The sequence below is a fragment of the Prionailurus bengalensis genome, chromosome B2 (assembly GCF_016509475.1).
Source record: "Prionailurus bengalensis isolate Pbe53 chromosome B2, Fcat_Pben_1.1_paternal_pri, whole genome shotgun sequence".
Classification (NCBI taxonomy): Eukaryota; Metazoa; Chordata; class Mammalia; order Carnivora; family Felidae; genus Prionailurus; species Prionailurus bengalensis.
Window position 1 is genome coordinate 41672655 of NC_057349.1, and position 24347 is coordinate 41697001.

At 52.3% G+C, this 24347-nt stretch overlaps 1 protein-coding gene and 2 long non-coding RNA genes across 4 annotated transcripts in view; 1 reads left to right on the forward strand and 2 right to left on the reverse strand.

Annotated features, from left to right (window-relative positions):
- On the forward strand, window positions 1-18235 carry CAPN11 (calpain 11). Of its 2 annotated transcripts, none has more exons than XM_043591539.1 (22): window positions 1-64; window positions 6266-6519; window positions 6898-6967; window positions 8777-8895; window positions 9951-10084; window positions 10269-10437; window positions 11669-11752; window positions 11859-11944; window positions 12184-12258; window positions 12416-12576; window positions 12718-12887; window positions 14691-14702; window positions 15039-15250; window positions 15540-15579; window positions 15678-15746; window positions 15830-15887; window positions 16023-16087; window positions 16361-16429; window positions 16889-16967; window positions 17064-17106; window positions 17654-17712; window positions 17803-18235. In XM_043591539.1, exons 1-22 carry the CDS (start codon window positions 34-36, stop codon window positions 18087-18089), a joined length of 2346 nt encoding a protein of 781 aa, XP_043447474.1. In that variant the 5' UTR covers window positions 1-33; the 3' UTR covers window positions 18090-18235. The 2 variants fall into 2 exon arrangements, with proteins under 2 accessions (XP_043447474.1, XP_043447475.1); XM_043591540.1 differs by having other exon boundaries at window positions 17064-17180; window positions 17803-17939.
- Window positions 15056-15636, reverse strand: LOC122489572. Its single transcript, XR_006298941.1, has 2 exons — window positions 15520-15636; window positions 15056-15223 (listed from the first exon to the last, which is right to left on the reverse strand). It is a non-coding gene; the product is annotated as an uncharacterized LOC122489572 (long non-coding RNA).
- Window positions 18087-24347, reverse strand: part of LOC122489570 — a 21282-nt gene continuing 15021 nt past the window's right edge. The window contains exon 4 of the long non-coding RNA XR_006298939.1: window positions 18087-19678. This is a non-coding gene — a long non-coding RNA (uncharacterized LOC122489570). The remainder of the gene's footprint in view (window positions 19679-24347) is intronic.

Sequence of the window (24347 nt, forward strand, 5' to 3'; positions counted from 1 at the left end):
CTCCCCACCCAGAACCTTCAACTGTCAAGCACCATGATAGCCACCAGCATGCCGTACTCCCCAGGTAGGCGCTGATGGGCTTGTACCATTCCTGTACCTCTACAGACCAGGGCCTCCCCGCCCCCCACCAGGGAAGAGGCCATGTCCCCTCGAGGGTGACTCTCCCATCGGACTGGAGGCTCCCTAGGAGCAGAGGAGCCTCTTCCCCAGACGGTCCACTGATGGCCAGACCCACAGGCCCCCTTCCACTGAAAGGTTGGAGTCGAGGAGCTGAGAGGGACCAGACACCCCACTGTCACAGCTATCTGTGAGAAAGGCTTGTATGAGGGAAGCCCCAGAGGCCATTAGAAAAATAAACCTCAGGGAACAGAGAGAACCCCTCCCCATCCCAGAAAACCTGGCCTCTTGATCCAGAAAGACCAGACCGTGAGAAGGCTACAGGAGCAGGACTCCGTAGGCAGGCCTGGGAACCTGACCTCAGGGCCTGAGGGAGACAGCACTGGGGAGAGGGGTGCTGGGCAGAGCTAGGCTGTTCTGCAGGGTGGAAGGCAGCCAATCCCAGCCGGCAGAAGGGCTCAGCACTGCACCTCACCCAGCCTAGGAGGGTAGCTGGCTTCTGCTATACAGGGCACCCTAGATCCTGGCTTCTCCGGCCCTCACCGTCTGCCTGACCCCTGGAGGCGTAGGGCTAGCCAGAGGAGAAGACCAAACCCAGTCCTCACTCTTCCAAAGTGCCCTGAGAAGTCTAGACACCCCTGGGCCAGAGAGCTTCCTATCCCTTCATGCCTTGTTTTACTGCGTTGCTCTGGCCATCTGCCTGTCTTTCCCACCGCCAGGCTTATCTGTCTGTCTGTGTCTCAGCTTGCCCACGCCCCTAGCCCACCCGTCAGGGCTCGAGTCTGTCACCCGCTCTGGAGACGTTTTTGGTGACGACTGTGGTGGAGTGTGTGTCTGTGTAAGTCTCCATGCCAGCCAGCTGAGTAACACGCTCAGACCCGGGAGACTTGGTACACAGGAAGTGAAGCCGGCGACAGAATGGTGGGAAGTGACTTCTCAGGCTGGGTGATGATCGGAGGGCATGATCACAGCCTTGGCCTGCCCCCTGGGGTTCTCCAGTGTTCTTGGACACCAGCACTTCCTGTGGTCCTTCTAGACCCGCAGGGGACCCCAGTACATTCACTGCCGGGGGCAGCCAAGTCAGAGTCGACCTAAGGCGACCTTGTAGTGGAAGGGCACAGAGCGGTTCACCTCACTGTCTGAATGACCTCGGGCCATTCGCTCACCCCCGGTTTCTCACCCTGAGCACTGCGGGACGCTTAGCAGCATCGCCAGCCTCTCCCCTCTGGATGCCTGTAGCACCCACCTGGTCCCCAGTTATGACAGCCAAAAATGTCTCTAGACATTGCTAAGTGGTCCCTGGGGCACTATTTCGCAGGTTGAGGACCACTGCCCTAAGGCTTCCAGGCAGGCTCTAAGTTAGATGTAGGTCAGATGGGCCTAGTCGTTCCTGCCCTGCTGACGACACTGGGTAAGGGCCAGGTGATGAGACAAAATCAGTCTTCAGGGATGCCACTGCCCTGGGACTCCCACTGCAATTGGAAGAGTTCTGGGTGGGGGTGGGGTTCCCCTCCCCCTCCCCCTCCCCACCTAGAACCTTCAACTGTCAAGCATCACGCTAGCCACCAGCATGCTGTACTCCCCAGGTAGGCGCTGAGGGGCTCATACCATTCCTGCACCTCTGCGGACCAGGGCCGCCCCCAGGGAAGGGGCGTGTCCCCTTGAGGGTCCCCCTCAAGGATGTTCTGCCGCCTGCCTCTTTGGACCCTCTTCATCTGGACCCTTTCTTCACCCCCCCAAGATTTGTCCCCCCACCACAGGCCTCCTTCTAAGTCTTTCCCCTGCTCTTTGAGCAAAGAAATTAGCCACTTCTTCCCCTGCGTCCCCAACACACCCCTTTATTCACCCTACCTTAGGGGAGTGGAGTGAGCTTAGAGGAGGGAAAAGGGGGCAGTCACTCTCCCCAAGAACCTCCCAATTATCCCTCCCAATTATCCCTGCCTCTGTGGCCCATGAAGCTGAACCTGAAGGAGGATAGTCGGAGGAGGGTCCTCTCAGAGCTCCATGCAGGGGTGGGTTCGCTTCTGACTCCTCGGTGCCCGGGACAGAATACATGCTCCAAAAATGTGGCTGAGACGAGCTACAGTTTGCTTCAAGGAGCGCAAACGGAGCAGCAGAGACAGGCTCACAGAAGATCCCAACATGTAGAGTACAAGTGTTCCTGCATCCTTATGATCACTGAGTCCTGGGAGGGAGGAAGGGTGCTATATGATCCCAGGAGGAACTCCATAAATACTAGCTACCCAGCCGGGTCAGCGAGAAGGCAACCAACAATTTCTGAGCGCCTCGTGAACGCCAGCCTTTTTCATGTCTGTTGCACCATTTAATCCTGAAACACCCTGCAAGGTAGGATATGACGGCCTCTTTAGAGAGATGAGAAAACCAAGGCTCAGAGACATAAAGCAGCGTGCCCGAGGTCACACAGCTATCCACTCTGGTATGGGGCAGCCCAGGGCTGCAAGAGAGGAATCAGCTGCCTAAAGGGAGGTGACTTCACAAAGACCGCCTAGAGGCTGTGGGAAAGTGGAGGAAGCCTAAGCCTCGAGTGATGGGTAGGAGCATGGACCAGCCTGCCTAGGTGTGACCCTCACTGGCTCTGCTGCCCACCAGGTATCCAGCCTTGAGGAAGTTCAACCTCTCTGGGCCTCGGTTCTCCCCCCTGTAGCAGGGAGACATAATAATAATAAACCCAGCCAACAGCGTTGTGAGGATTCCCTGAAGTAATGCAGGTAAAGCATTTAGAACCATGCCAGGTACACACTGAGTCCTCAAACACTGTTAACTATTATTTTTATAACTGCTCTGTAAGCGCTAGTTACTTTTTTTTTTAAGTAGGCTCTGGGGCCCAGTGCGGGGCTTGAACTCACGACCCCGAGGTCAAGACCCAAGCCGATAACAAGAGTCGGACGCTCAGCCAACTGAGCCACCCAGGCGCCCTGGTGCTAGTTACTTTTACACCTGGGGGAGAATCCTAGTATCTTCTCGTCACAAATCATAGGCTCTGTGGAAGAAGCAAAAGACAGGGTCCCAAGTCTCTATTCAGCAAACTCATTCTAATCCTTACAGCCAATGGACTTTTCTCAGTGGGGGCCAGGAAACTCCAGGCCCCAGGGACCCCAAAGGGGGACCCCAGAGAAGCCTTTATGCTGTGGTCAGGGACTTTGCTCATCGCCTGCACCAACGCTCTGTCTTCCCTAGGCTGGGGTGAGCTCTTTTTTGTCCCCAGCCCAGGCATGGCCCGTGGCAGTGGTGGGTGGGAGTCTGCAGGTCCCTCCATTTACCAGGCACCTGCTCTGGGGTCAGCTCTTTGGGGGGATTCTCCCTAATGGAGTGGAGGCTCCCAGGGACGAGCCACATGACCATCTATCCCTTCACAGGGAGAAACTAAGATGCTCCTCCCTTCTAGGAGCACTGGGGAACATCATTCAAAACATCTATCGAGCACCTACTATGTGCCCAATGCAGCAGCAAACAAACGACAAAAACCTCTGCTCTCCTAAGCTTTCATTCTAGTGAGGGAGACAAATAATAAATAAAGTGTATAGTATGTCAGGGACCAAAGAGGGACAGGGAGCTGGGGGTCAGGGCAGGAGAGAGAAAACATAGATTTGCAAACATAGATGAAAAATCACTACAGTGCAATGCAAGGCATTCATTCATTCATTCATTCATTCATCCACTGAAAGCATTTCTGAGCCCCTGCTGGGGCCAGGTGCTCTATGAGACAGATGGAGTTCATTGTATTTTATTTTTTAAGTTTATTCACTTAGTTTGAGAGAGGAGAGAGAGTGAGTGCACGGGGGGGGGGGGGGCAGAGAGAGAGGGAGAGAAAGAATCCCAAGTAGGCTCCAGCACAGAGCCCAGTATGGGGCTCGAACCCATGAACCGCGAGATCATCACCTGAGACGATGTCAAGAGTCGGATGCTTACCTGCCTGAGCCATGCAGGCGCCCCAAGAGACAGATGGAACCTAATAGTGGACAGAGGAGCCCCCATGTCCACCCTTGAGAGCTCACAGACAAGTCAACTCAGCAGGCAGGCAGTGACGGGTGTCACAACAAAGGAAAGCGTTAGACGTGACGGCGGCCCCACACTCTGGGCACGTTAGGGGAGGGCTTCCCCAAGGAGATGGCATTGAGCAGGGACTGGAAGACTGACCAAGACTGTCCCCAGTGGACCAGGTGTGTGCGTGGGATCAGGAATGACCCCGGGCGGAGGCACAGAGGCAAGAACCATCTGGTACAGCTGAGAAACAGGGGCTGCCTGTGCAGGAAGGCTCTGGGCCTCTAGGTGGCAGCCTGGTTTGGGTTTGTCAGGCTCCGGGGAGAGACAACAGGAGCGTTACCGGACCTAGAGAAGTCCCAAGGAGATGCTGATGTGGGACAGGGGAATGGGTTGGCTTGGTTGGGGTAGTGTGAAGAGTTAAGAGGCCTCAGATAAATTTAGCCACAAGTGGCCCGTGATCCCCTTAGTTGGTGACGATGGGAAGATCATGCTAATTCCACAGGACTTCCCTCTGAGGAGAGGCACCTCCCTCTAGGAGGTAGCATCAGGAAAAGGTCACGGTCATGGGTCAGGGCGCCTGGGTGGCTTAGTCGGTTAAGCATCTGACTTTGGTTCAGGTCATGATCTCACAGCTCATGGATTCAAGCTCAGCTCAGAGCTTGGAGCCTGCTTTGGATTCTGTGCCTCTGTCTCTCTCTGCCCCTCTCCTACTTGGGCTCTGTCTCTCTCTCTCAAAAATATACAAACGTTAAAAAAAGATTTTTTATTAAAAAAAAAAAAAGGAGGGGTGCCTAGGTGGCGCAGTCGGTTGAGCGTCCGACTTCAGCCAGGTCACGATCTTGCGGTCCGGGAGTTCGAGCCCCGCGTCAGGCTCTGGGCTGATGGCTCGGAGCCTGGAGCCTGTTTCCGATTCTGTGTCTCCCTCTCTCTCTGACCCTCCCCCGTTCATGCTGTGTCTCTCTCTGTCCCAAAAATAAATAAAAACGTTGAAAAAAAAATTTAAAAATAAAAAAAATAAAAAAAATAAAAAAATAATAAAAAAAAAAAAAGGAAAAGGTCACGGGCCTCGTTTGGGATCTGCAGTCAGACTTAGACCCATGCCCAGCCCTCACCCCGTGACCTTGGGCCAATTCCTTGACCTCCAGGTCCCTGCTTCCTCTTCCAGTAATTAAGGGTATTGCGTGGATCTTTCTCAGGGCTGGTGTGCCTGGCACAGAGCAGGCACTCGGCACTGTTAGCTCTGCAATTGTAACTCTTCTCCTTGTCTGTCAACAAGGGAGGACGAATAGCTAAGACCCCCCGCTCTTGCCTCTGTGCAACTCAGCCCTCTGTGTGCTCAATCTGGGTCTCACCTCTAGACACCCCAGAACCCTCCTGCCCTTCCCTGTAGCTGCCCCTTCTTTTCCTCACTATGCATTCCTCCCCTGCCCTGGCACCAACTGGGCTCTGTTTGACTCAGACCACATCCATCTACTACTCTCTATCTCTATGTAGATTGGCCTATTTGGGGCATTTTATATAAATCAGTCATACAATAGGTGGCCCTTTGTGACAGCCTTCTTTCTCCTACATCCATGTCGTAGCATGGATGAGAACTTCATTTCTTTTTGAATGATACCCTTGTACCAATGATATCCCGTTGGATGTCCGTTTCTCATTTTTTGTGCCCATTGATCAGCTGCTGGACATTTGGGGTCTCCTCCCACTTGTTGGCTATTGTGAATAATGCAATGAACATTTGTGGTCCAACTTTTTGTACGGGCATATATCTTCCTTTCTCTCAGGTGTATGCCTAGAGGTGGAACTGCTGGGCCATATGGTAATAACTCTATGTTTAACTGTTAGAGGGAGAGCCAGGCCATTTTCCAAAGTGGCAGCACCCTTTCATATTTCCACCAGCAAAGTATGAAGGTTCCAACTTCTCCACATCTTTGCCGACACTTGTTATTATCAGTCTTCTTTATTATAGTCATCCTAGCTGGTGCAAAGGGGTGTATCACTGTGGCCTTGATTTGCATTTGTCATTGACGACCAGTGGTGTTGAGCAATTTTTCGTATGAGTGTTGGTCATATCTTCAAAAAGAAATCTGTCCAGATCCCTTGTCCATTTTTTAATTGGGTCGTTTGTCTTTTCATTATTAAGCGGAGGCGGTTTTCACCAATCAGGGAATGGCGGCTCACATCACCCACTGCCGACTCAAAGCCAAGGGCATGGGCCAACACCACAACGCCCAGAACTTCCATAACCAGAGCTTTGAGGACCTGCAAGCAACCTGTCTGAGGAAGGGGGAGCTGTTCGAGGACTCCTTTTTCCCTGCCGAACCCAGGTCCCTGGGCTTCAAGGATCTGGGTCCCAACTCCAAAAGCGTGCAGAACATCTCCTGGCAGAGGCCCGGTGTGGGTACTGGGAGGGAAGGCATGACTCATCTTCGGGGTGGAGGGCTGTTTGTAACAATGTCCCAGTCACTTTGAAATTTCCAATCTCCCAACCTCCCCAATCCTGGCCCTGGGACTAGTCTCCACCTCCATCAGGGCTGGAGACAGTTCTGGACATGCTTAAGCAAAACCTCTCAGATAACCCCTGGGAAAGTCACTCACTGACCTTTGCTATCACATCCGACAACTACGTCAAACTGGTCTTGTGCCCTCCTGCACCCTGTTTTCCCCTAGAACTTGGAGGTGGGCATCATGCCCCGGGAATGGCGAGATGGAGGTTCCGGAGAGGGGGGCGGGGCACGTCCTGGACCCCCTAAGACCTTTATTCCTTTACTGCAGGAAATCACAAGCAATCCTCATTTCATTATGAATGGGATCAGTCCAACAGACATCTGCCAGGGTGTACTTGGTGAGTGAGGAGCAAAAAAGCCGGTCGGGGGGAGGGGGTGAATCGGGGAAGAAGGCTGAGGTGGGGGGAGTGCCAGAGTGTCTTTTGAGGATGGGAAGCTGGGACTCCTAGATTCAGACAACCTCTCCTGCTTCCCTGCCCCTCTGTTTCTGTGGAGAGGATGAGACTGTCAAGTATGTTCTTCCTGTTACCCGCCCCCCCTCCCCGGGTCTGATCCCAGCCCCTCCCGCTGCTAGCTGGGTCTGGGAGTAAGCTGGGTGGTATACTAGTGACCCATTGCTACACAATAAACTGCCCCGGGCAATGACAAATATCTATCATCTCCGTGTTTGTGGGTTAGTGATTTGGAAGAAGCATAGGTGGGTGGGTCTGGCTCAGAGTCTCTCCTGAGGCTGCAGTCAAGATGTCAGGCAGAGCTGTGCTCACCTGAAGCTTTCACGCGAGCTGAAGGATCCACTTCCAAGATGGCGCACTCACGGGCCAGGAGGCCTCAGTTCCCTTCCACGTAGGCTTCTCCATAGGGCCGCTTGAGGGTCCACACAACATGGTAACGGATTTCCCCAGACGGAATGATATGAGGGAGAGAACAAAGAGGAAGCCATCATGCCTTTTCCCGCCTAGTCTCAGGAGAACACACGCGGTCACCTCCACCACATTCCATTTGTTAGAAGCAAGCACAAAATCTGGCCCACACTCAAGGGAAGGGAATTAGACTCCACCTCCTGAGAGGATTGTCAAAGAGCTTGTGGACATATTTTTAAGCCAGTGCCAGTTCCAGAACTTCCTTAGTCTGACGTATTAAGTAAAGGAGCACCAGGCTCTTCAGCCCCCTCTCCCGTGGGCTTCCATGACAACCCCAAGGGATATCTTCCTCCTTAAGGAAGGATTCCTCCAAACCCTTCATCGCATTTTCAGGGATCAGACCAGCATGGGCTTCCTCTGGGGCTGAGTTCTGTCGTATTTGTGGCAGAGAAAAGGGCAAGTTGTAGGCAGGGCAGAAACCAAGGAGACCTCAGGCCCCGTGTCTGTCACCGTGGCTTACTGGGCCACAGGAAGTGACCTGGCTTCTCCCTATTTAGGTGTCCTTTTGGCAATGGAGGATTGGAGTGTCCTCACCCCTCCTTTTCCCACCCTCTGCCTCCCACTAACGGTACCCCAGGCAACTAGGAAGCCATTGGTAATCGCAGTAGCTTTCCTAGAGCCCCTCAGCCTCAGCCTGGCCCAGGACACTCACTCAGGCTACCACCCTGCCCCACGGCCACCCCAGGACATCTGAGATACCCAGGAGAGAGAACTCGATGGGTGACCTCAAACCAGAGTTACTGCCCCTGTGCCCCATCAATGCCTAGCCCCGGGGACCTAGCTGGGCTACAGACTAAGCCCCTTGGGTGTCTGGTGTTACGTGACTGATATCAGGGAGAGATGTCTTGATTGCTACACTAATGTAATCATGGCGTAGAAGAGTGCAGGGCATGGGGAAAGGTGACTGGATTTGTTCGGGGGCAGGGGGGGAAGGGGGTAGAAAACTGGCTCTTTCCCAAAGAAAGTAGATCCCAGAGTGAGAAGCAAGACGAAAGCCAAATACCTCCTCCCCAAATCTGAAAACAAAAGCATCCAGCTCTAATTTGTGAATCTCTTCTGTAATACAGAAGGTAAAGAGGCTCACCTCCCCCAGAGCCTGTTCTTTCAGCCCTGTTTCTCCCTACTAGATTCCTTCCTGAACACTTCTTAGTGACAAGGCTAAGGGAGGGGGCCACGGAGTCAGTTCCTGGGAGTACAGGAGAGGCAACCCCCTTCCTGTCTTTCCAGGGGACTGCTGGCTGCTGGCTGCCATTGGCTCCCTCACCACCTGCCCCAAACTGCTGTACCGTGTGGTACCCAAGGGGCAGAGCTTCAAGAAAAACTATGCAGGCATTTTCCATTTTCAGGTGAAGGATGATTTGAAAGCCAGAGTCGTTTTGTGGTGTGTGTGTGTGTGTGTGTGTGTGTGTATGTGTGGCCGAGACAGAGACAAAGCGGGTAGGGAGGAAGAAGAAGAATTATATTTGCTTTGAAGTTACATTTTTTCTTTTTGAGAAATGACATGTATTAGGGTGGATTTTGTCTAATTATCAGAGAAATATCTGGTCACTAAAGAAATCACGTAAGCTAATTTTTTAAAGCCCTCAAAGAAAATAATAATAATAATAATAATAATGATCTGTTGTTGGTGGCCCTCCTTCTCCTGCTTCTCTCCCTCTCCCTGTCTCTTCCTGTTGGTAGAAACACGCGTGTGTGTGAATGTGTGTGCGTGTGTATGACATTGGGAGTCGCTGTCACATAGTTTTGGTAATCTCTTTAAATTTAGCGACATGTGGACACATTGCCCGTGTCGCAAAATATTTCTGAGAATCACAAGAATTTTTTTAATTCCAAATTTAAAATCCTTGGGGCGCCTGGGTGGTGCAGTCGGTTAAGCGTCCGATTTCAGCCAGGTCATGATCTCGCGGTCCGTGAGTTCGAGCCCCGCGTCGGGCTCTGAGCTGATGGCTCAGAGCCTGGAGCCTGTTTCCGATTCTGTGTCTCCCTCTCTCTCTGCCCCTCCCCCTTCATGCTCTGTCTCTCTCTGTCCCAAAAATAAATAAACGTTGAAAAAAAAAATTAAAAAAAAAAAAATAAAATCCTAAAGCCCAGCCAAGGTCAAAATGTGGGTGGGGTCCCTCTGGGGCCCAAGGCAGAAACTGGAGATGAGGCTTGGGGTGACCTTCAGGCTTTTCATAGCTTTTCACTCACTTTTCAGCCCTTCTGGGGAGTGGGCTCTCTGACACTGGCGTGTCACTGATCCTGGCCACCAGGAGGTGCTCGTGTAACACAGTTCTCATATACAGCAGCGGGGGTGGGGTGGGTGTGAGGGTGTGTGCCTGTATGCACGCATGTGCTTGTAGGATGGCCGGGGGCACACACGTGTCTTAAGCCCCACTGAGGTCCACCTTGCTGCCCACAGATTTGGCAGTTTGGACAATGGATGGACGTGGTGGTGGATGACCGGCTGCCCACAAAGAATGGCAAGCTGGTGTTCGTGCACTCGGCTGAGCGCGCTGAGTTCTGGAGTGCCCTGCTGGAGAAGGCATATGCCAAGTGAGTGCCCCAAGCCTGGGCTTGCCTCCAAGCCTGCCCGACAACTGGCAGCTATGGGGGCAGCTGACTCAGGGGAAAAGGCAGATGGAGGTCAGGGCATCCCTTCCTGCCCTCACCACACCCTCTGGTGTCCAAGCTGGCATCTCTAAACCAGAGCATAAAAGTGCCCTCTCTGTGCCCACAGGCTGAATGGGTCCTATGAAGCACTGTCGGGGGGCAACACAGTAGAGGGCTTTGAAGACTTCACAGGGGGCGTGACCTATAGCCTCCAACTCCAGAAGCCCCCTCGGAACCTGCTGAGGATTCTTAGGAAGGCCATAGAGCGATCCTCCCTCATGGGCTGCTGCATCGAAGTAAGCCATACTGGGTCCTGCCTCAGGGCCTTTGTACCTGCGGTTGCTTTCACCCAGATGGTTCTTTCCCCCAGGTAGCTGCGCGACTAGCCTCTTCTCATTCACATTTCAGTTCAAATGCCCCTTCCTCAGGCCTCTCTTCCCTACCTCCCACTCTAAATCAGCTGCTCCTACCTCCCTTTGCTTTCTACTTTGTTTTTATTCTCCCCCCAGCACGTATTGTGATCTGAAATGGTCTTACTTATCAATATAGTTGTTCCCAGCCTATCTTCTCCCGACAGTTTCGTATTCCATGGGGGCAGTCACCTGTCTCATTGACTGCCGGATCCTGGGACTTAGGATGCTGCCTGGCATATGCAAGAGACACCCAGCAAATATTTATTCAAAGAAATAAATGAGCCCGGGGTGGAACCGTACGACCCTGCCTTTGCACTCTGGGCATGTAACCCCGAGAAATGAAGACTTACAAGCACATGAAAGCCGGCACACAAATGTTCATAGAGGCTTTGTTCATAGTAGCCAGGAACTGGGAACAGTCTAGACGTCCTTCACGGAGTGAAGAGTTAAACTGCAGTGCACAGAGGCCGTGGGATATAACTCGGCGATAAGAGGAAATGAACGACCAATACATGCAACTACTTGGGTGAATCCCAAGGGAATTATGCTGCGTGAGGAAAACCAAGAGAGTTCCACACCGTACGAATCCATTCACATGGCAGGCTTGAAATGACAAGACTTTTTAAATGTTTATTTATATTTGAGAGACAGACAGAGACAGAAACAGAGTGCAAGCAAGGGAGGGGCAGAGAGAGGGAGACACAGAATCGGAAGCAGGCTCCAGGCTCTGAGCTGTCAGCACAGAGCCCGACGCAGGGCTCGAACTTGGGAACCGCGAGATCATGACCTGAGCCGAAGTTGGACGCTTAACCCACTGCACCATCCAGGGGGCACCTAGGTGGCTCAGTCGGTTAAGCGTCTGTCTCTGGATGTTGGCTCAGGTCGTGATCTCACGGTTCATGGGATGGAGTTTTGAGTCCGGCTTTGCACTGACAGCATGGAGTCTGCTTGGGATTCTCTCTCTCCTTCCCTCTGCCTGCCTCTCTCTCTCTCTCTCTCAAAATAAATAAACTTAAAAAAAAAAACCTGGACCCCAAGAGTGCTCACATCTCTTCGGGTGCCCTGGTGCATCTGACCGGATCCTGAATTCCTTTCTTTCCTCTCTGTTCTGTAGGTCACCAGCGACAGTGAGTTGGAGGCCATGACCCAGAGGATGCTAGTGAAAGGGCACGCCTACTCCGTGACCGGCCTCCATGATGTGAGTCTGCCAAGCACACCCTCCCTGGAGACACAGAACAAGGAGGACAGTCCCTCCTGCCCTGGGACCTTCAGCCACACCCCTGCCACCACACCCTTTCCGCCAGGTCTTCTACAGAGGCAGGACGGAAACCCTGATTCGGGTCCGGAATCCCTGGGGCCGGATCGAGTGGAATGGAGCCTGGAGTGACAAGTAGGTGCCCCTGAGCAGCACTGTCAGGTGAGGGGCAGAGCGCACGGCCGGCCCATGAGCCAGGCAGTGTCACAGATGGACCCTCTGGCGTCCCAGGACCAGCCCCTCCCCACTAGTGTTTTCCCCTCTAACTCCGGACCCCCAGCAGCCGGAGTTCAGCGGGGAGGGAATCCCTTGGGGAGGAACAAAATACCTTCTGAGCCCTGCCTTTCTCCTTCCACCTCCTGTCTCTGATCCAGTGCCAGCGAGTGGGACAAAGTGGCCCCAGAAACCCAGAAACAGCTGCTTCAGAAGAGGGAGGATGGGGAGTTCTGGTCAGTGCAGTTTGGGTGGGCTTCCTTCTGCCCCCACGCCCCGTCCCTTCATCTCCTCTGCCGCCCTCCCACCCTTGCCTTTGATGGGGAGGCTCTGAGGGGGAGCTTCCGGGTGTGACGGTGCCACAGGCTCTCGCCGTCGCGCCCTCCACCGCAGGATGTCCTACCAAGACTTCCTGGACAACTTCACGCTCCTGGAGATCTGCAACCTGACGCCTGACACGCTCTCCTGGGACGACAGGGGCTGTTGGCACACCACCTTCTGCGAGGGCAGCTGGCGGCGGGGCAGCACTGCGGGGGGCTGCAGGAACCACCCCGGTGGGTGAGGGGATTCGGGGTCCGCGAAGGGGTCAGGGGACCGGCAGATCCCACGAGGCCCCGCCGAGGAGGCAGGCGTGTGGCCGGGAAGCCGGTCCACCCTGGGAAGGGCAGAGCCATGCTGACCTGCTTCTTCCACAGACACATTCTGGACCAACCCCCAGTTCAGGATCTCTCTCCCGGAGGGGGACGACGACCCAGAGGACGACGAAGTTGTCTGCACCTGCCTGGTGGCCCTGATGCAGAAGAACTGGCGACGGGCACGGCCCCACGGAGCCCAGCTGCAGACCATTGGATTTGTCATCTACTCAGTGGGTGCTTCAACACCTCCCCCAGCCACTCTTGCTCCCTCTCCTGGCCTCACCCCCTTCAAGACCCTGCCAAAAGCCTTAATGAATAGTAACGCCTTCCAAGAAGAGGAAGGAGACAGAGCGCCAGGGAGGTGAGGTTACTTGCCCAAGCTCACACACCCAAGGCTCAGAAGCAGATTATGTCCTGATTCCCAGATGTTCTGAGACTTCACATTGTCCCCAGGTGTCCCCCACACACACACCCGCCCAGACACACCACCCAGAGCGTTGACTCCAGCAGCCAAGAGATATCCCTGACCACATTTCTGAAATTGTGCTTTGCGAAATCCTATAAATGACAATTTGTTCGAATAGTTACGGAGCACCTACTGTATGCCAGCCACCAGTCCAATCTCCACTGGTCCAATAGTGAACAAAAAGAGACACAAGGGGCGCCTGGGTGGCTCAGTCGGTTGGGCGTCCGACTTCGGCTCAGGTCATGATCTCACAGTTCACGAGTTCGAGCCCCGCATTGGGCTCTGTGCTGACAGCTCAGAGCCTGGAGCCTCCTTTGGATTCTGTGTGTCCCTCTCCTGCTTATGCTCTGTCTCTTCCTGTCTCAAAAATAAATAAAAACATTTTTAAAATTATAAGATACTTCATCTTAAAAAAAAAAAAAGAGAGAGAGACACAGCCTTGCCCTCCTCCTAGGCTGGGAGCCCACCAGGTTAACAGACACCAGACATGCCTGAAGATATTTCCAAGGTTAGGGGTGCCTGGTGGTTCGGTTGGTTAAGCGTCTGAATTGAGCTCAGGTCATGATCTTGTAGTTCAAGAGTTTGAGCCCTGCATCGGGCTCTGTGCTGATGGCTCAGAACCTGGAGCCTGCTTCAGATTCTGTGTCTCCTTCTCTCTCTGCCCCTTCCCCGTTCACTCTCTCTCTCTCTCTCTCTCTCTCTAAAGAATAAAGAAACACTCAAGACATTTAAAATATATATATATTTCCAAGGTTAGCTGTGGTCCTTCAGGAAAGGTATATACCTCCCACCTGGGACTCTACAGGGCATCAGCTATGGGTTTTTGTCATCCCTACGGGGCAACAACCCACTTAATCTTTTTTGTTTATTTTATTTATTTTTGAGACAGAGAGAGAGACAGCAGGGGAGAGACAGAGAGAGAGAAAGAGAGAGACAGGAGATAGAGAATCCCAAGCAAGCCCCGTGCTGCCAGCGCAGAGCCCAATGTGGGGCTCGAACTCACGAACCGTGAGATCGTGACCTCAGCCGAAATCAGGAGCCGGGCATTCAACTGACTGAGCTACCCAGGATCCCTTACAACCTACTTATCTTGGTTTAACTCACCTTTTTACAAACATATTTGTGTTCAATGGCCAGTTTCAATAATCACCTGTTAACTACTGCAGGATACAAGTGTTCCATGGAAAACGCTCGTATTCTGGAAAACGCTCTCCTCAACTTTCATCCTAGCTCTGTCACTTTTTAGCAGTGGGAAATTGGGCATGTTACCTCACCTCTTGGGATTCGGTTTCCTATCCTTAACCTGCAGGGATAAAAACCTCCCCCTGGCAAAACTTTGTGTAAACTATGCTTTGTTGTCCAAAACTGAGGGATTATTAATGTTAACGTTAGGACTTTTGGCTGTCAGAACCCATGCCCACCCCCCCACCAGTGTCCCACTGTAACACCCCCAACACACACACATGTGCACGCATGCACACACACACACACACACTGCCTGACTTCTACAGGCCTGAGCCCTTTCACCATCCTGGGAGTTTGGCCTTCCTCTCTCTTCTCTTCCTAGGTCCCAAAGGAGGTACAGAAGACATGGGCTTGATTCTGGGCAGGCACTGCCCCACCTCTGGCTGCATGTGGATGGGCAAGGGGCAGAATTCAGCCAAGGGCTCTCAGGGCTACTGGGTTAGGATTCTACTGCGTTGGGGCCCCGGATGGGAGTCAGGGCAGGAGATCAAGGAGTAGGGAGTCGGGCAGGGGATACTTTGGTTACCTGCCGGCTGGGTGGTATCCAGGACTGGTCAGTTTGTGGCAATGCCTCCCCCGGAGACTTGCCCAAGTAAGCTTCACTTTTGGGGTCCCTCTCTCTGCCTATACTCACATGCCAGCCCTGTACCCACCTCCAAGGCACATATAGTTTCAGAACATCCAGGATACTCGCTTGAAGAAGGACTTCTTCATAAAGTATCAGGACCATGGCTTCTCAGAGATCTTCACTAACTCGCGGGAGGTGAGCAGTCATCTCCGGCTGCCTCCGGGGGAATATGTCATCATTCCCTCCACCTTTGAGCCACACAGAGATGCCGACTTCCTGCTACGGGTCTTCACAGAAAAGCACAGCGAGTCCTGGTGAGGAGCCCTACCTCACCGCTCCAAGACCACCTGCCCAAGAGCTGTAGGATGTCAAGCTCAGGGGGCCGTCATCTGGTCCTCCCCAACTCTGTCCCTAGTTTAAATCAGGGAAACTGAGGCACACGGAAGGGGAGTCTCAGTAGCAAGCCAGAATCAGAACCCAGACCCCATGGAACCTGTTCCACGCTGCTTCAGATACACGACATGATCTCCCCACAAGCACCCCACTAAATTCCCTGTCTCCCTGATCCCGCATAACCATGAACCTTCCTTCACTTTTGCGCAGGGAACTGGATGAAGCCAACTGTGCTGAGCTACTCCAGGAGGTGAGGGGAGGCTGTGGGGTCCAGGGACCAGAGGAAGCATCTGAGGAATGTGAAGGAACTTTCTTGACTGGGTCCCTTTCCCACTCCTTTCCCTCCAGGAGAAGTTCTGTGAGAATGACGTAGACCAGGACTTCATACATTTGTTTGGGATAGTGGCAGGAGGAGAGGTACAAGGCCGAGGGCTGGGCACCCAAAGCAGGTGGATGGGGGGGAACGTGCCAGAGCTGGGATTTATGGTCGCCCTTCCTAGGACAAGGAGATAGGCATGTATGAGCTACAGAAGCTGCTCAACAAGGTGGTCACCAAACGTGAGTCTCCCACCCCCCCCACCCTGCCACTCACAACCCTTCTCCCGCAGCTTGCACCCCCCCGGGCCGCTCCCTGCATCCCCTGCGATGCCCCACTCACTCCTTCTCTCTTCCTGCCCCTTCTCTCCCTCACAGTCAGAAACTTCAGGACCCAGGGCTTCGGCCTGGATGTGTGCCGCTGTATGGTCAACCTCATGGATGTATCTTCTTGTCCAGTGCTCTCCCACCCCTCACCCCTACCCCCAAGCTTGGCCCCCAGGTGACCATCGCTCTGGCCAGTCATGCCCTCCTTCCTGCTGGGGATTAGGCTCTGAGGTAGCAAAAGATGCCAGTTTTTCTAGCTGTTACCATAGTGACCACACAAGATCCCCGGGTCTCATGTCTCCCACTCAGCGAGCCCCTCTGCTTCCCTGGCCCCAAGATGCCCTCTTCACTCCCTCTTCTGGCATCCTTGACTACCACCCCCTCCCCAGAAAGATGGCTCTGGCAAGCTGGGGCTTCTGGAGTTCCAGATCCTGTGGAAAAAAATCAAGAAATGGACGGTAAAGAACACTGAAGGGGCAGTTTATGGCGGGGAGAAAGGGAGGTCCTCAAGAGTGATGGGGATTAGTAAGGACGATGCTGGAACGGGAGCCCCTGACTAGACACACACACACACACACACACACACACACACACACAGAGGACAGGATCTGTTGGAGTGTTGGTGCATTAGCTAGTCAGATTAACAACCAGTATAGTCCAGGCATCACCAGTTTAAAGGACTGGTGCAGAGGGCCCAGTTGGGAGTGGGTCTTTCAGACCCCTGACTCCGGTCTTAGCCCCCTCCCCTTGCCAGAGGCCCCCTACAGTCACTAGATGACAGGAATATTGGGCGCTCAGGGCGGGGGCCAGGGTAGGCAGCGCTGGGGTCTTGGGTAGTCCTTGTAGGTTAACTATACTGAAGTATTTCATTATTTCCACCACCATGCTATGCACACCCCCTCTGCCTATCCCTTCAGGACATCTTCCGAGAGTGTGACGAGGACAACTCAGGCAGCTTGAACTCCTATGAGATGCGTTTGGCAATTGAGAAAGCAGGTTAGCAGGGGGTCAGGGGAGAGGGTCTGGGGGCAGCGAGGGAGGACGCGGTGGCCAGGGGGCTGGACTCCCCCTCCGCACTCCTCTCTCTCCCAGGCATCAAGCTGAATAACAAGGTGATGCAGGTGCTGGTGGCCAGGTATGCAAACGATAACATGATCGTGGATTTTGACAGCTTCATCAGCTGCTTCCTGAGGCTCAAGGCCATGTTCAGTGAGTCAGTCATCTGCCCACTCCCCACCGTGGGTCGGGGACCCCTGGCCGCCTCCCACACGCCCACATGAGGAGCCCTGCTCCCAAACCATCCCCCTCTTTAGGGCACAGATGATCTGGGTTCAAATCCCAGCCCCACCACTTGTTGGCTGTGTGCCTTGAGCAAGTCGCTTTATCTCTCTGTGCCTCCGTCCTCTGTTCTCATCTATAAAATGTGGGCAGTAACAGTATTCCCTTCATAGGACGGAGCCACAGAACATATGAGTTTCACGCATGGCGACGCTCTGTGTGTGGCTCATGGCGAGGCTTGGAGTTCTTATCATTAATTCCTTCCTGGGCTGAGGGTTAGCCTGGAGGCAGCAAGGGACAGCTTCTGATGCCCTTTCTGACCTCCTGCTTCTTTGGGATTGGGTCTTGCAGACCCTTTGGGTCTCGGCTCTCAAACCCCTTCCCTTGCCTCCTCTCCCAAACAGCATACTTTCTATCCATGGACCCCAAGAACACTGGCTATATTCGCTTGAATCTGAACCAGGTACTCACGGCTCCCCCTGCCCTCTGCTCCCCCAGCCATCCTGCCCCACCCTCCCTGCCGTCCTTGGATCTGCTTCTCTCCTCCCCACAGTGGCTGCAGACAACCATGTGGGGATAAGGGAGCCCCAAGGGCCCGGCTCCCACCACCACCACTGCGGGGCTCCGGGCTCAGGGGCAGGGCACTCCTTACTGCTCTCGGCTCTGCATTCCCTGCCAATGGAACGGGCTCCAGGTAGTGGCACCTGGGCCCCTTACTCCAGCACCAGGCTGTCCATTGCCCACCCCCCCCCAGCCCAAAGTGTTTCTCTTTTTCCCCAGCCAGCTTCTGGTGGCTGGATTTCCCCCAGTCTCTCTCCCTCTCTGAGTATATTCTACTGAAGATTAAGTGCCACTTCCCCAGTGGCTGTGGAGGCTCTCCACACTTTCCTGCTCACACGTACCCGCTGCCTACCTCTCCAAGCTTGGACCCTCCTTTCTCTCCCTCACTTGGGGGCATTGTTATAATAAACAGCCATTGCCACTGGCTTCTGTGTCTCCGTGCTTCTATGCCGAGAAAATTCTGGCAGGGGTGGAAGTCACTTCCCCAGCACCAAAGAGGGCCTCCAGGAGCTCTCAGTTAGAGGGATCTCACCCCTACTTCCAGGGAGGCATGTGTGACTGTTACAAAAACTAGAGGGCGCTGTTGACATTTATGGGCAGTACCAGAGACGCTAAAGGCACAACAGTCCCTCCCCGAGGACCCGTACAGACACAGACGTGGTACCAAGGAGCAGCATCTGAGGAGAGGGCAGTGGGCAAAGTTAGGGGCCCTTGGGACGCCAGCCTCCTCTCTCGTCCCCTCCCCCAACCTGGGGTCTCCAAAGGTGGCATTGCAGGTGTCTCAAAGGCCAAAAATCTGGCACCCACGTGAGCCAGCTGGTCACGGAAGTGAAGTGACCCTCCTGGGTGCGAGGCGGGGAGGGGTGAAGATTGTGGCAACAGATGAGCTCCTTCCTGCGTGAAACGTGCTCTGATTCAAATCATTTGTGTTGTTAGACACTTGCTACTGCCGAGCCACTGCCCTCACAGGAAGGTCAAGGGACCCTTGACGTGCTCTTGACCTTGGAGTCTCTGCCCCAGGTGCCCTCTCCCCCAGTCTCCTGCCTCTTGCTGCAGCCCCTCCAGCTCCAGACCATCTGCAGCAGCCCCTCAGCTGCACATCGCCCATCCTTCCAGATCTTTCCCTGGCTTCCCCTCTGGTCTCTCTGGGCTGGACACCCGGGCCTGTGCATGTGAGCCCTTTAACCTCTTGGACAGAGGCAGCCTCCAAATCCCTTTAGTTTAGGGACCTGTCCACCTTACATGCGTCTAGATCCTTCTTGTGTCTGTGTGCCCTTTCGTCCTGTCTTCCGGCTGGTGGCTGATTTCAAGTTCCTTCCTACAGCAGTGGTCCGCGGTGGCTTCCTTCCATTTGTACGACACCCACCCACCCCTCTTATGCTTAGTGGGGAGCTGGATTTCCAATCTCCCCTGCCGCCTGTCTCCTTTGTGGCCTCAAAGACTAAACTAAGTAAGCTGCCCTCTCCCTCCTCTGCCGCCCCCGCTCTTCCCAGGAATCATTTCCGCCAGCCACCTCCCTCTTCCTCCTCCTGCCCTCTGCAAGTCTTGTCTAAGAGAAAGTCACACTCTCTTGAAGAACCTCTTAAAGACCAGTAGTTCCTCCACACCACTTTCTGCCTCCTTTTTTCCACAGAGCTGCTCTCTAAGGTTCCTGGGGGGCAGGGCAGGGATCGTTCGGGGAAGCCCCAAAACTAGCAGGTCCTTTGAGCTTTTGAGAGGCCCTGGGCAGTCCCACTGGGTTCTGGGAAGCCCGGCAAGACGCTGACCCCACCTGTTGTTCCTTGCCCTGGCGCGAGATGCCGCCAACTTCTGTCTGGGTGGCTTCGGGGCAAGTTACTTTACTTCTCTGGAAGTCCCCTTTTTCTCACCTGTGGGTTAGGGATGTGAAATAAAAATTTATCTGAGTAACTGAAAAGATCAAATTGGCTTGACTGAACAATTCATGAATCGGGCAGCGTCCCACTTAGCGAACAGAAAAAAGCTCTGTCCAGCTGTAGAAACAGGTTTGTAAGGGCAGGGGGTGGGGTAGCGGAAGGAAATTATTAGCAACGAGTGTATTGTTTTAGGTAAGGTCACCTCCCTAAGGGGGAACAGAAGGAGTCTATCCGTAAATGTTCTAGTGCTACAGGTAATCCCAGGTTGACTGGTTAAGGGTCACATCCCTGGGAGGGTTAAAACTACAGTTAGGTTAGGTATGAAGTCTTGGTTTCCTGGTATGGGGCCTTGACATAAGTGACTCCATGATCCATGTGGGGCCTGGGGATTTTCTTTTCTTTTTAGCAATTTCTTTTTTTTTTCTTTTCTTTCTTTTTTTTTTTTTTTTTTTAAGAAAGGGAAAGAGTGCACAAGCAGAGGAGAAGGGCAGAGGGAGAGAGAGAGAGAGAGGGATTGACTGACAGAATCTTAAGCAGGTTCCATGCTGAGCATGGAGCCCAGCTTGGGGCTCGATCCCACGACCCTGGGATCATAACCCAAGCTGAAATCAAGAGTCAGATCCTCGACCTACTGAGCCACCCCAGTGCCCCTCTTTTTAGACATTTCTCCCTTTTGATTCGATTCTAAGCTTAACTGAGAGACGTGATCGAAATTTAAGACATTCCGTGACTAAGGTAGTCCACAAGTTACAACTTCAGGTTCACGGGTTTTTTCTTTTAAAGTCATCTCCAGGGGCACCTGGGTGGCTCAGTCGGTTGGACATCCGACTTCGGCCCAGGTCATGATCTCACGGTTGGGGGGGTTCATGCCCCACGTCGGGCTCTGTGCTGACAGCTCAGAGCCTGGAGCCTGCTTTGGATTCTGTGTCTCCCTCTCTCTCTGCCCCTTCCCTACTCACGCTCTCTCTCTGTCTCTCAAAAATAAATAAACATTGAAAAAAAAATTTTTAAATAAAGCAATCTCGATACCCAACGTGGGGTTCAAACTCACAACCCTGACATCAACACTTGCATGTTCCATGGCATGGATATCACGCCTGCCAGGAGCCGCAAGGTTCACCATTTTTAAGTCAGTTCATCCTCTTTGCTCTTTTTATGACGGTCTAGTCTTCGGGAGATGGTGCACTTGGTGAAGTACAGCTGTGAACACGCATTTAAAGCTTTTGAGAGAGTACAAGGCACCACGGAGATTATCGTAGTGAGCACAAACAGGATAATCCCCAATGTCTGCCGCGCACTTCAGAGCCATGGTCTCCAAGACCCAAACCAGTCAAAACCAAATAAGTCAAAGTAAGACTCTGCTGAAGGAGTCACTGTTTTAAGCCCTGTGGCTAGGGCAGCGAGCTCGTGCAACTGAGTTTCAGCCTCCCCAGAAGTGTTAATCCAGGTACAGCGGATGGCATTGGCCACAGCACAGACACGTCCTTGCTCAGCTAAAAGATAATCAGGGGCTATCCTGTTATCGAGGACAGCTTTACTGCAGAGTTTAAGGATCTTTGTTGGGCAGCTATTGTCTTAGTGACAGATTCTACAATATCTTTAAGAGTTAAGGAGAGGGGCGCCTGGGTGGCTCAGTCGGTTAAGCGTCCGACTTTGGCTCAGGTCATGATCTCGCGGTCAGTGAGTTCAAGCCCCGCATTGGGCTCTGTGCTGACAGCTCAGAGCCTGGAGCCTGTTTCAGATTCTGTGTCTCCCTCTCTCTGACCCTCCCCTGTTCATGCTCTGTCTCTCTCTGTCTCAAAAATAAACATTAAAAAAATAATAATAAAAATTAAAAAAAGAGTTAAGGAGAGGTTTCTGATCATATTCTTATCTATATTTCCTCCTAACCAGGTAAGTATGGCTCTGCTAAACGAAGCAAACCCTGAGTTGTGAATCCCTCCTGGTAGGTCTTTTTTTTCTTCCTTTCTTTCTATTCTTTCTTCCTTTTCTTCCTTTTTCTTTCTTTCTTTCTTTCTTTCTTTGTCTCTTTCTTTTCTTTCTTTCTTTCCTTCTCTCTCCTTCTTTCTTTCTTTCTTTCCTTTTCTTTCTTTCCTTCTTTCTTTCTTTTAATTTTTTTATTTTAGAGAGAAAGTGAGTGGGGGAAAGGGGCAGAGGAAGAGAGAGAGAGAGAGAGAGAGAGAGGGAGAGACGATCTCAAGCAGGGTCTACGCTCAGCACTCAGCACAGAACCTGACGCAGGGCTCCATCCCACGATCCAGGGATCACGATCTGAGCTGAAATCAAGAGTCAGATGCACAGGATGCCTACGTGACTCAGTCAGTTGGGTGTCTGACTTCGGCCCAGGTCATGATCTCACGGTTCACGAGTTCAAGCCCTGCATCGGGCTCTGGGCTGACAGCTCCGAACCTGGAGCCTGCTTCAGATTCTGTGTCTCCCTCTCTCTCTGCCCTTCCCCTGCACATGATCTTCTCTATCTCTGTCTCAAAAAATAAATAAAAACAGGGGCACCTGGGTGGCTCAGTCGGTTGAGCGTCCAACTTCGATTCAGGTCATGATCTCACAGTTCGTGAGTTTGAGCCCTGCATCAGGCTCTGCACTGACAGTGCGGAGTCTGCTTGGGGTTCTCTCTCTCTCCCTCTCTCTGCCCCTCTCCCATGGTCTCGCTCTCAAGATAAATAAATAAATTTGAAAAAAATAAAATTTAAAAAAAAGAAAAAAATACATAAATACAAAAATAAAAATATTAAAAAAAAAAAAAGAGTTGGACGCTCAACTGACTGAGCCACCCAGGCACCCCTGGTAGGGTGCCTTTTCTAACTAACTCAATGATGTAAATCCAGGGGAGTCAACCAGTGAGATGTCTGATTTCACTTGTGACAAGTTGGGGACACAGTGAGATAACCTAAGAAGCATTGCCCGGCTGTGCACTGACGGGGAGAACAAAGACCAAAGGAAATGAAGATAAAATTCAATTTCCTTATATCCTGCAGCCCATTGACAAATACTTGAGGCCGGCAGAGTGTGACATTCCTCCAGGAATGTCTTGTTGTATTTTTTAAAAAGATTTTATTTTGAAGTAATCTCTACATCCAATGTGGTGTTTGAACTCACAACCCCGAGATGGCGAGTGGAATGTCACCTCTCCACCCACTGAGCCAACCAGGGGCCCCCACCACTGTCTTAACGCTAATGCCTTGCTAGAGGGAAAAAACGGACTTAGCCGGACAATAGCTAGGCCTCCAGGATCCTGTGAGTCTTCTTTAACATAAGAAAATCCTTCTGGATGTGGAGGTTCCTCAAAAAATTAAAAATAGATCTACCTATGACCCAGCAGTAGCACTGCTAGGAATTTACCCAAGGGATACAGGAGTGCTGATGCATAGGGGCACTTGTACCCCGATGTTTATAGCAGCACTCTCAACAATAGCCAAATTATGGAAAGAGCCTAAATGTCCATCAACTGATGAATGGATAAAGAAATTGTGGTTTATATACACAATGGAATATTACGTGGCAATGAGAAAGAATGAAATATGGCCCTTTGTAGCAACATGGATGGAACTGGAGAGTGTGATGCTAAGTGAAATAAGCCATACAGAGAAAGACAGATACCATATGGTTTCACTCTTATGTGGATCCTGAGAAACTTAACAGAAACCCATGGGGGAGGGGAAGGGAAAAAAAAAAAAAAAGAGGTTAGAGTGGAAGAGAGCCAAAGCATAAGAGACTCTAAAAAACAGAACACACTGAGGGTTGATGGGGGGTGGGAGGGAGAGGAGGGTGGGTGATGGGTAGTGAGGAGCGAACCTTTTGGGATGAGCCCTGGGTGTTGTATGGAAACCAATTTGACAATAAACTTCATATATTGAAAAAAAAATGCAACAGTATATATCGGGCATTGTGTTATACTCTAAATATATAAAATAAAGCAAGAGCAGATTTAATTAAAAAAAAAAAAAGAAAAGAAAAAAGAAAATCCTTCTGGAAACTTCCTTTGTTTCTTCCGCCCCTCCCCACTTAACCCCACTTAACCCCACTTAAAATGTATTGTGAGTCACTCCTCACAATCCTGGTGCACCTCTTTCTGCCCACAGATCCTGTCTCTGGGCTTTAATAAAAACCACATTTTTTTTTTTTTTTGCACCAAAACCATCTCAAGAATTCTTTCTTGACCGTTAGTTCCCGAACCCCGCTTCAAATCATACCTTGCACCAGCTCTCTAGACATTTGTAGACCCAAGGAGAGTGATGACCACCAAAGACAAGGGACAAACCCCATCCGGTCACAAACCACTTCCACTAAGGTGGCGCTGTGAATGTGGACAGATAGGAGTTTGGGATGACGAATCCAGCAGGCTGAAAGGCAAAGGTTATCCCCCTTCACACCAATGAGGGGGGTCATCTTTCCAGGCCAGTGCCATTGTGGAAGAAAGAGAAAAGAAAGGGTTTCATATCAGTTAAAGTGTGAGGTCTCACGACCTGGCCTCTTGGATGTCTCCAGCACTTGCACAGGACCAGATGCCAGGGGGAGCCTTCTCCAGCTCCAAGGTGCAAATCCAAGGTTTAAGGCCCTGTGGTTTGGCTGCCATCTGACTAGTGAGGAGGGCCTGCTATAGTCCCTTCCAAGGAGATTCAAGAGCAGGCTTTGTTCTCACCAGTCC

Coding starts and splice junctions, on each gene's coding strand:
- CAPN11 (XM_043591539.1), top strand. CDS start 34: ATGATAGCCACCAGCATGCCGTACTCCCCAG. Junction 8,896..9,950: donor CAGGCATTTTCCATTTTCAG/GTGAAGGATGAT, acceptor TGCTGCCCACAG/ATTTGGCAGTTTGGACAATG. Junction 17,713..17,802: donor TTCGCTTGAATCTGAACCAG/GTACTCACGGCT, acceptor TCCTCCCCACAG/TGGCTGCAGACAACCATGTG.